Source organism: Heteronotia binoei, chromosome 1 (assembly GCF_032191835.1).
Source record: "Heteronotia binoei isolate CCM8104 ecotype False Entrance Well chromosome 1, APGP_CSIRO_Hbin_v1, whole genome shotgun sequence".
Lineage (NCBI taxonomy): Eukaryota > Metazoa > Chordata > Lepidosauria > Squamata > Gekkonidae > Heteronotia > Heteronotia binoei.
This window is the reverse complement of record NC_083223.1, coordinates 284,135,297-284,147,155: the sequence shown is the minus strand read 5'-3', so window position 1 is coordinate 284,147,155 and position 11,859 is coordinate 284,135,297. Positions and strand designations below refer to the sequence as shown.

At 50.5% G+C, this 11,859-nt stretch overlaps 1 protein-coding gene across 1 annotated transcript; it reads left to right on the top strand.

Moving 5' to 3' along the window:
- Positions 1–7,658: 7,658 nt before the first annotated feature.
- LOC132587856 (heat shock 70 kDa protein II-like) lies at positions 7,659–9,637 on the top strand. Its single transcript, XM_060260282.1, has one exon. The coding sequence runs from the start codon at positions 7,721–7,723 to the stop codon at positions 9,635–9,637; it is 1,917 nt and encodes a 638-aa protein (XP_060116265.1). The 5' UTR covers positions 7,659–7,720.
- The last annotated feature ends 2,222 nt before the right edge of the window (positions 9,638–11,859 follow it).

Below are 11,859 nucleotides of genomic sequence, written 5' to 3'. Positions count from 1 at the left end.
GCTATTTGTAGGCTGGAGGGGGTGTGGTGAGAGGGCAATTGGTTTGTGGATGTGCCCATTGTTTGGTGGGGCTTCCTGGAAGGGTAGTGATAAGGAAACTGGCTGTTGAATGTGACCATTGTTCTGTGTTAATTGCTGGGAAGGTTGGAAGGGGTTTGAAGATCTGTAACTGGTTGACAGATCGCACCCAAAGAGTGCTTGTGAATGGGTCCTCATCCTCTTGGAGAGGAGTGACAAGTGGAGTGCCTCAAGGATCTGTCCGGGGACCTGTTTTGTTCAACATCTTAATGATTTGGATGAAGGAATAGAGGGAATGCTTATTCAATTTGCAGATGATACTAAATTGGGAGGGGTTGCAAACACAGAAGAAGACAGAAACAGGATACAGGATGACCTTGACAGGCTGGAAAACTGGGCTAAAATCAATAAAATGAATTTTAACAGGGATAAATGTAAAGTTCTGCATTTAGGTTGGAAAAATCCAATGCATGGTTATAGGATGGGGGAGACTTGTCTTAGCAGTAGTCTGTGCGAAAAGGATCTAGGGGTCTTAGTGGATCATACACTGAACATGAGTCAACAGTGTGATGCAGTGGCTAAAAAGACAAATGCAATTTTGGGCTGTATCAACAGAAGTATAGTGTCTAGATCATGTGATGTGATGGTATCGCTTTACTCTGCTCTGGTAAGACCTCACCTGGAGTATTGTGTTCAGTTTTGGGCACCACATTTTAAGAAGGATATAGACAAGCTGGAAGGGGTCCAGAGGAGGGCGATGAAGATAGTGAGGGGTCTGGAGACCAAGTCCTATGAGGAAAGGTTGAAGGAGCTGGGGATGTTTAGCCTAGAGAAGAGGCGGCTGAGAGGTGATAGGATCACCATCTTCAAGTACTTAAAGGGCTGTCCTATAGAGAATGGTGTGGAATTGTTTTCTGTGGCCCCAGATGGTAGGACCAGAACCAATGGGTTGAAATTAAATCAAAAGAGTTTCCATCTCAACATTAGGAAAAACTTTCTGACCATTAGAGCATTTCCTCAGTGGAACAGGCTTCCTCTAGGGGTGGTGGGCTCTCCTTCCTTGGAAGTTTTTCAACAGAGGCTAGATGGCCATTTGACAGCAATGAGGATCCTGTGAATTTAGGGGGAGGCGTTTGTGAGTTTCCTGCATTGAGCAGGGGGTTGGACTAGATGACCCTAGAAGTCCCTTCCAACTCTTCTATTATTCTAACGGGCTTCCTCGGGAGGTGGTGGGCTCCCCTTCCTTGGAAGTTTTAAACAGAAGCTAGATGGCCATCTGACAGCAATGAAGATCCTGTAAATTTAGGGGGAGGTGTTTGTGAGTTTCCTGCATTGTGCAGGGGTTTGGACTAGATGACCCTAGAGGCCCCTTCCAACTCTATGATTCTATAATTCTATCCCATGCAGAATCTTGTGAACCTCTCTCATGTCACCCCTCAGTTGACGTTTCTCCATACATACAAGCAGAGAAGCACAGTGTCTCTTAAGGTAACAGTCAGTTCTCCTGTGACTCCAAAGTTTTTTCTACTCACTTAAAAAAAGTCATGGATGATCCATGGTTCAGATCACAGCGAGTTCAGTTCAATTCAGTTTATTATTACAGTCATTGACCAGAACATTTTAGTCCTCTAAAACAATCTTAAAAGTACCTTATAAAAAGACCCATAAAGAATCTGTATGTTAAGATTTGATGACTTGAGAGTTATAATAGTAAAAAAAGAGAGAAGAATTTAAAAGATTATTATTTAACCCTTTAAACCATTTTTAAAGCTCACTTTAAAATTTGTTAAAAGATTTACAGTTTGGCCTAATTGTCTCGCTTTCTGCGCTCTTTATAAACCTGGGAACAGAACCTAGCCGCCTGTCTTGTTGTTTGGTGATTCCTACCTATCTGACAGAAGATAATCTAATTTGAGTTTATTTGATCTACCAAGGAAACAGAGAGGAGCCTATCCACAGTGTTCAGCTCAAAAGGATAATTTTCCTTCACGTGATCACCAGCTTGGAGACCCACATTTCGCCGAATGAAGCTTTTTCCACAAGCCAAATGAGAGAGCTGGGGACGGGAGGGCTGGCCATTGGAGGGAAGAAGCAGTCTTCTCCTTTTCTCACTTTTCTCCCTTTCTCACAATACGAGAACTCGTGGGCATTCAATGAAATTGCTGAGCAGTCAGGTTAGAACGGATAAAAGGAGGTACTTCTTCACCCAAAGGGTGATTAACATGTGGAATTCACTGGCAGGGACTGTTACGGCCCCCTCCTGGTGGAACCAGCTGCCGGAAGAGGTGAGGGCCCTGCGGGACCTTGCCCAGTTCCACAGGGCCTGTAAGACAACCCTCTTCCGGCTGGCTTATGACTAGCTGGTACAAGAAACCAAGTGTAGTTATACTAGATGTCTGCTGTCCCTAATGTTTTAAATGGTTTAAATGTCTTAAAATTTTAAATGTATTAATTATTTTAACTGTTTTTATGCTTAAATTCTATTTATGTGAAACTTTGTGTTGTGAGCCGCCCTGAGCCACTTGTTGGGAAGGGGGGGATATAAATCATAAAATAAATAAATAATAAATAAATAAACAAGCATAGCCAGCTTCAAGAGGGGGTTAGATAAAAACATGGAGCACAGGTCCATCAGTGGCTATTAGCCACAGTGTGTGTGTGTGTGTGTGTGTATGTGTGTGTGTGTGTATATATATATATAAATTTTTGGCCACTGTGTGACACAGAGTGTTGGACTGGAGGGGCCATTGGCCTGATCCAACAGGGCTTCTCTTATGTTCTTATGTGACACAGAGTGTTGGACTGGAGGGGCCACTGGCCTGATCCAACAGGGCTTCTCTTCTGTTCTTATGTGACACAGAGTGTTGGACTGGATGGGCCACTGGCCTGATCCAACAGGGCTTCTCTTATGTTCTTATGAGACACAGAGTGTTGGACTGGAGGGGCCACTGGCCTGACCCAACAGGGCTTCTCTTATGTTCTAATGTGACAGAGAGTGTTGGACTGGATGGGCCACTGGCCTGATCCAACAGGGCTTCTCTTATGTTCTTCTGTGACACAGAGTGTTGGACTGGATGGGCCACTGGCCTGATCCAACATGGCTTCTCTTATGTTCTTATGTGACACAGAGTGTTGGACTGGAGGGGCCACTGGCCTGACCCAACAGGGCTTCTCTTATGTTCTTATGTGACACACAGTGCTGGACTGGATGGGCCACTGGCCTGATCCAACATGGCTTCTCTTATGTTCTTATGTGACACAGAGTGTTGGACTGGAGGGGCCACTGGCCTGACCCAACAGGGCTTCTCTTATGTTCTTATGTGACACACAGTGCTGGACTGGAGGGGCCACTGGCCTGATCCAACATGGCTTCTCTTATGTTCTTCTGTGACACAGAGTGTTGGACTGGATGGGCCACTGGCCTGATCCAACATGGCTTCTCTTATGTTCTTATGTGGCACAGAGTGTTGGACTGGAGGGGCCACTGGCCTGACCCAACAGGGCTTCTCTTATGTTCTTATGTGACCCACAGTGCTGGACTGGAGGGGCCACTGGCCTGATCCAACATGGCTTCTCTTATGTTTTTATGTGACACAGAGTGTTGGACTGGAGGGGCCACTGGCCTGACCCAACAGGGCTTCTCTTATGTTCTTATGTGACACAGAGTGTTGGACTGGAGGGGCCACTGGCCTGATCCAACAGGGCTTCTCTAATGTTCTTATGTGACACAGAGTGTTGGACTGGAGGGGCCACTGGCCTGATCCAACATGGCTTCTCTTATGTTCTTATGTGACACAGAGTGTTTGACTGGAGGGGCCACTGGCCTGACCCAACAGGGCTTCTCTTATGTTCTTATGTGACACACAGTCCTGTACTGGAGGGGCCACTGGCCTGATCCAACATGGCTTCTCTTATGTTCTTCTGTGACACAGAGTGTTGGACTGGATGGGCCACTGGCCTGATCCAACATGGCTTCTCTTATGTTCTTATGTGACACAGAGTGTTGGACTGGAGGGGCCACTGGCCTGACCCAACAGGGCTTCTCTTATGTTCTTATGTGACACACAGTGCTGGACTGGAGGGGCCACTGGCCTGACCCAACAGGGCTTCTCTTATGTTCTTATGTGACACAGAGTGTTGGACTGGAGGGGCCACTGGCCTGACCCAACATGGCTTCTCTTATGTTCTTATGTGACACAGAGTGTTGGACTGGAGGCGCCACTGGCCTGATCCAACAGGGCTTCTCTTATGTGCTTATGTGACACAGAGTGTTGGACTGGAGGGGCCACTGGCCTGTTCCAACATGGCTTCTCTTGTATTCTTACGTGACACAGAGTGTTGGACTGGAGGGGCCTTGGCCTGTTCCAACAGGGCTTCTCTTCTGTTCTTATGTGACACAGAGTGTTGGACTGGATGGGCCATTGGCCTGATCTAACAGGGCTTCTCTTATGTTTTTATGTGACACAGAGTGTTGGACTGGAGGGGCAACTGCCCTGATCCAACATGGCTTCTCTTATGTTCTTATGTGACACAGAGTGTTGGACTGGAGGGGCCACTGGCCTGACCCAACAGGGCTTCTCTTATGTTCTTATGTGACACACAGTGCTGGACTGGAGGGGCCACTGGCCTGATCCAACATGGCTTCTCTTATGTTCTTATGTGACACAGAGTGTTGGACTGGAGGGGCCACTGGCCTGACCCAACAGGGCTTCTCTTATGTTCTTATGTGACACAGAGTGTTGGACTGGAGGGGCCACTGGCCTGATCCAACATGGCTTCTCTTATGTTCTTATGTGACACAGAGTGTTTGACTGGAGGGGCCACTGGCCTGACCCAACAGGGCTTCTCTTATGTTCTTATGTGACACACAGTCCTGTACTGGAGGGGCCACTGGCCTGATCCAACATGGCTTCTCTTATGTTCTTCTGTGACACAGAGTGTTGGACTGGATGGGCCACTGGCCTGATCCAACATGGCTTCTCTTATGTTCTTATGTGACACAGAGTGTTGGACTGGAGGGGCCACTGGCCTGACCCAACAGGGCTTCTCTTATGTTCTTATGTGACACACAGTGCTGGACTGGAGGGGCCACTGGCCTGACCCAACAGGGCTTCTCTTATGTTCTTATGTGACACAGAGTGTTGGACTGGAGGGGCCACTGGCCTGACCCAACATGGCTTCTCTTATGTTCTTATGTGACACAGAGTGTTGGACTGGAGGCGCCACTGGCCTGATCCAACAGGGCTTCTCTTATGTGCTTATGTGACACAGAGTGTTGGACTGGAGGGGCCACTGGCCTGTTCCAACATGGCTTCTCTTGTATTCTTACGTGACACAGAGTGTTGGACTGGAGGGGCCTTGGCCTGTTCCAACAGGGCTTCTCTTCTGTTCTTATGTGACACAGAGTGTTGGACTGGATGGGCCATTGGCCTGATCTAACAGGGCTTCTCTTATGTTTTTATGTGACACAGAGTGTTGGACTGGAGGGGCAACTGCCCTGATCCAACAGGGCTTCTCTTATGTTCTTATGAGACACAGAGTGTTGGAGTGGATGGGCCATTGACCTGATCCAACATGGCTTCTCTTATGTTCTTATGTGACACAGAGTGTTGGACTGGAGGGGCCACTGGCCTGACCCAACAGGGCTTCTCTTATGTTCTTATGTGACACACAGTGCTGGACTGGAGGGGCCACTGGCCTGATCCAACATGGCTTCTCTTATGTTCTTATGTGACACAGAGTGTTGGACTGGAGGGGCCACTGGCCTGACCCAACAGGGCTTCTCTTATGTTCTTATGTGACACAGAGTGTTGGACTGGAGGGGCCACTGGCCTGATCCAACAGGGCTTCTCTAATGTTCTTATGTGACACAGAGTGTTGGACTGGAGGGGCCACTGGCCTGATCCAACATGGCTTCTCTTATGTTCTTATGTGACACAGAGTGTTGGACTGGAGGGGCCACTGGCCTGACCCAACAGGGCTTCTCTTATGTTCTTATGTGACACACAGTCCTGTACTGGAGGGGCCACTGGCCTGATCCAACATGGCTTCTCTTATGTTCTTCTGTGACACAGAGTGTTGGACTGGATGGGCCACTGGCCTGATCCAACATGGCTTCTCTTATGTTCTTCTGTGACACAGAGTGTTGGACTGGATGGGCCACTGGCCTGATCCAACATGGCTTCTCTTATGTTCTTATGTGACACAGAGTGTTGGACTGGAGGGGCCACTGGCCTGACCCAACAGGGCTTCTCTTATGTTCTTATGTGACACACAGTGCTGGACTGGAGGGGCCACTGGCCTGACCCAACAGGGCTTCTCTTATGTTCTTATGTGACACAGAGTGTTGGACTGGAGGGGCCACTGGCCTGACCCAACATGGCTTCTCTTATGTTCTTATGTGACACAGAGTGTTGGACTGGAGGGGCCACTGGCCTGATCCAACAGGGCTTCTCTTATGTGCTTATGTGACACAGAGTGTTGGACTGGAGGGGCCACTGGCCTGTTCCAACATGGCTTCTCTTGTATTCTTACGTGACACAGAGTGTTGGACTGGAGGGGCCTTGGCCTGTTCCAACAGGGCTTCTCTTCTGTTCTTATGTGACACAGAGTGTTGGACTGGATGGGCCATTGGCCTGATCTAACAGGGCTTCTCTTATGTTTTTATGTGACACAGAGTGTTGGACTGGAGGGGCAACTGGCCTGATCCAACAGGGCTTCTCTTATGTTCTTATGAGACACAGAGTGTTGGACTGGATGGGCCATTGACCTGATCCAACATGGCTTCTCTTATGTTCTTATGTGACACAGAGTGTTGGACTGGAGGGGCCACTTGCCTGATCCAACAGGGCTTCTCTTATGTGACCAGAGTGTTGGACTGGAGTGGCCACTGGCCTGATCCAACAGGGCTTCTCTTATGTTCTTATGTGACACAGAGTGTTGGACTGGAGGGGCCACTGACCTGATCCAACAGGGCTTCTCTTATGTTCTTATGTGACACAGAGTGTTGGACTGGAGGGGCCACTGGCCTGATCCAACATGGCTTCTCTTATGTTCTTATGTGACACAGAGTGTTGGACTGGAGGGGCCACTGACCTGATCCAACAGGGCTTCTCTTATGTGCTTATGTGACACAGAGTGTTGGACTGGAGGGGCCACTGGCCTGATCCAACATGGCTTCTCTTATGTTCTTATATTCTTAAGCCCCATGGCCCCCTCCCAACAATTTTTTTTTATCTCTGTGGCCCCTCCACCCAAATTTTCTGGCTATAGGGCTGGACAGAACTGACCATGATGGGCCAATGGGAGGGTTCTGTTCTGGGTGGGTCTCCAGCCGAGCCAGCAAGACAATTCTTCAGCTAAGTGAGGGGGCCACCAGGAAGGAAAGAGGGAGCAGAGCAGGAGCTGAGGTGGGATGAGATGAGGGGGGCCATGACAGGGCAGCCTGCTCAGCTGCCATTATGACGAGTGGCAGTGAAGTCATCGGGGAGGCTGAGGGGACAGACCGGTGGACTCTGCTGCACCCTACAGGTGGGGGGGAGCCCAAACTGCCCAGCTGGAGGCCAGGGAGAAGAAGCCATGGTCCCTGGAAGAGATCTGAGGCAGGCAGCCTTGAAATAGGAGAGAGAGAGAAACAAAACTCTCATGGGAGCATCTGGAGCCTCCCAGTTCCCAGCTAACCCAAACGGCGATCACCGTCACCATGCCCAAGCAAAACCCAGTGGCCGTAGGGATCGACCTCGGGACCACCTACTCCTGCGTGGCTGTCTGCCAGCACGGCAAAGTGGAGATCATCGCCAATGACCAGGGGCACCGGACAATGCCCAGCTATGTGGCCTTCACCCAGACCGAGCACCTGGTGGGGGATCCAGCCAAAAGCCAGGCCTCTCTCAACCCCCGGAACACCGTCTTCGACGCCAAGCGCTTGCTTGGCAGGCAATATGAAGACGCCACCGTGCAAGAGGACGTGAAGCACTGGCCTTTCACGGTGCTCAACCAGGAGGGGAAGCTGAAGGTGCAGGTCTCCCACAAAGGCAAGCAACGGACCTTCTATCCCAAAGAGATCTCGGCCATGGTGTTGGCCAAGATGAAGCAGACGGCCGAGTCCTACCTAGGCTGTTCAGTCTCCCAAGCTGTCGTCACGGTGCCGGCCTACTTCAACGATGCCCAGCGCCAAGCCACCATAGACGCCGGGGCCATCGCCAGCCTCCAGATCCTGAAGATCCTCAACGAGCCAACAGCAGCGGCCATCGCCTACGGCCTGAACACAAAGAGCCTGGAGGAGAGGAGTCGCAACATCCTCATTTTTGACCTGGGTGGGGGCACTTTTGATGTCTCCATTCTCTCCGCCGAGGACGGCATCTTTGAAGTGAAGGCCACCGCAGGGGATACCCACTTGGGCGGGGAGGACTTTGACAAGAGGCTGGTGGATTATCTGGCTGAAGAGTTCAAGAAGAAGTACAAGGAGGACATTTTCCAGGACAAGAAGGCCATGCAGAGGCTGAAGATGGCTTGCGAGCACGCCAAATGCACGTTGAGCTCTTGCTCCAGCGCGAGTGTTGCCATCGACTCCCTCCACCAAGGGGTGGACTTCCATAACACCATCACCAGAGCACGTTTTGAGGACTTGTGCTCTGACCTCTTCCGGGCCACTCTGAAACCCCTGGAGAGGGCCCTGAAAGATGCCAAGATGAAAAAGAGTGAAATCAAGGACATCGTGTTGATTGGCGGCTCGACTCGAATCCCTAAGATCCAGAAGCTCCTGAAGGACTATTTCCATGGCAAGGATTTGTGTAAGGGCATCAACCCCGATGAGGCAGTGGCCTACGGAGCGGCCATCCAGGCCGCCATCTTGACGGGCAACCAGACTCCAAACCTGCAGAACATGTTTCTTCTCGACGTCACCCCGCTGTCGTTGGGCATCAACACTCAAGGAGGTGTCATGGCAACTATCATAAAGCGCAACTCGCCTCTCCCTACCAAGGAAACCATGGAGTTCACCACCACAGAAGACGACCAAGACACCATCTTGTTCATGGTGTACGAAGGGGAGAGAACGCTGACCAAACACAACCACCTCCTGGGCACGTTCACCTTGAAAGGAATTCCTCCTGCCCCTTGTGGCGTTCCGGTCGTCACCGTTACCTTTTCCATCGATGAAAACAATATCCTGACTGTGTCAGCCAAGGACATGGAAACTGGGAACACCAGCCACCTCACCATCTCGGACACCAGGGGCCGGCTAGGCCGAGAAGAGATCGAAGGGATCGTGCAGAAGGCGGAGGAATTCCGAGCACACGACATGTCCCAGCAGGAGAAGATCGAAGCCATCAATTCCTTGGAGTCTTGCACGCTTGAGCTAAAGAGAGCTGCTGAAGAAGAAGTCCTAGATGTGGCAGCCAAAAGGAGGATGCTGGAACTGTGCGAGAACACCACCTCCTGGCTGGAGGGCAACCCCTTGGTGGAGAAGGAAGAGTGTGAGCAGAGGCAGAGAGACCTGGAGGAGACCTGGGAGTCGATCTGTAATGCTCTTGTCCCCAACGAGCGGGCAGCGGAAGAGATGCCAGGGCAAGAGCAGGCAGAGGCTGGCAAGGAAGACCCCTCGGAGGAAATGGAATGACCACCCCATGACCACAGCACCTATCTCCACCTATAGGGCATATTAAAAATCTGGGTAAAAATCCACCCTGTATCTCAGTAACAACAGGAGTCCGGCTGTGTATACTTTGGGGTTCAGCATGTGGGTTCAGTGCAGCGACTGGGACTAGGCGTGGGATCCATTCTCACCAGAACGTTTCTAGCCCTAGGAGAACTGGGTTTGATTCCCCACTCCTCCACTTGCAGCTGCTGGGATGGCCTTGGGTCAGCCATAGTTCTCACAGAGCTGTCCTTGAAAGGGCAGCTGCTGTGAGAGCTCTCTCCAGCCCAACCCACCTCACAGGTTGTTTGTTGTGGGGGAGGAAGATAAAGGAAATTGTAGGCTGCTCTGAGATTGTGTCCTTGAAAGGGCAGCTGCAGTGAAAGCTCTCTCAGCCCCACCCACCTCACAGGGTGTCTGTTGTGAGGGAGGAAGATAAATGAGATTGTAGGCCTCTCTGAGACTGTGTCCTGGAAAGGGCAGCTGCTGTGAGACCTCTCTCAGCCCCACCCACCTCACAGGGTGTCTGTTGTGAGGGAGGAAGATAAAGGAGATTGTAGGCCTCTCCGAGACTATGAGACTCTTCGGAGTGGAGGGCGGGATATAAATCCACTATCACCATCTGCCGCTGCTGTCTGTGTAGCCTCTTGAATTGGGGAGTGTGCCAGACAAGAGGGGCCCAGGCAACCTACTTGATTTATTTATGGTTTGGTTTTATCCAAAATGTTCATTGTCTGCCTTTCTCCCCTGTCACCTTTCTCACTTGTGGAACTTAAGGAGGCTTACAAATGGGGTTACCAGCTCTGGGTTGAGAAATACCTGGAGAGTTTGGGCCTTGGAATGGTGGGCTTTGGGGAGGGAAAGGATTTCTGTGGGGTACAATGGCCCAAAGCCCACCTTCCAAAATGGCCATTTTCTCTAGGTAAACTGACCTCTGCCACCTGGAGACCGGTAGTAATCCCAGGAGATCTCCAGCCACCACCTGGAGGTTGGCAAGCTGACTTGCAATGCAGACTTCCAGTGCGAGGAGGTGAAGCTGCCTTCTACTGGACCGGGCCTTTGGGGTCCCTCAAAAGCAGCCCAAGTCGACTCACACTGGCAGCATCTCTCCAGGTTTTCAGGCTGAGGTTTTTCACATCACCTCCTTTTAGCTGTGGTTTTAGGCACCCCATTTTAAAAAGGATATAGACAAGCTGGAAGGGTTCCAGAGGAGGGGCGTGCTGGGAATTATTAGGAAGGGCATTGAAAACAAATCAGCCAGTATCATAATGCCCCTGTACAAATCGATGGTGCGGTCTCATTTGGAGTACTGTGTGCAGTTCTGGTCGCCGCACCTCAAAAAGGATATTATAGCATTGGAGAAAGTTCAGAAAAGGGCAACTAGAATGATTAAAGGGCTGGAACACCTTCCCTATGAAGAAAGGTTGAAACGCTTAGGGCTCTTTAGCTTGGAGAAACATCGACTGCGGGGTGACATGATAGAGGTTTACAAGATAATGCATGGGATGGAGAAAGTACAGAAAGAAGTACTTTTCTCCCTTTTTAACAATACAAGAACTCGTGGGCATTCGATGAAATTGCTGAGCAGACAGGTTAAAATAGATAAAAGGAGGTACTTCTTCACCCAAAGGGTGATTAATATGTGGAATTCACTGCCACAGGAGGTGGTGGCGGCCACAAGCAGAGCCACCTTCAAGAGGGGTTTAGAAAAAAATATGGAGCAGAGGTCCATCAGTGGCTATTAGCCACAGTGTGTGTGTGTGTATATATAAATTTTTTGGCCACTGTGTGACACAGAGTGTTGGACTGGATGGGCGATTGGCCTGATCCAACGTGGCTTCTCTTATGTTCTTATGAGGGCGACGAAGATGGTGAGGGGTCTGGAGGCCAAGTCCTATGAGGAAAGCCCCAGCCCAAGTCTTTACCAAGCTCATTTGCAGATCAGAGTGTGCCAGGCCTCCAGCCCCAGCTGACCCTGACAGAAGCCCTGAAAGGGAGAAATTGGACTCTACACAGGCAAAGCGGGAAGTGGAAATCTGCTGAACCCTTGCAATCCAACTGGCCCCAGAGCCCCATTATGACATAAACCATGATGAAAGATCACCACGTCCCCTCTTGGGAGAAACATCCTGGGGAGAGGGAGGCAGAGGAAGTCCCGTCTGGGAGCCAAGAAGATTGGGCTCCCCCCCCCCCACCCGCAGGTT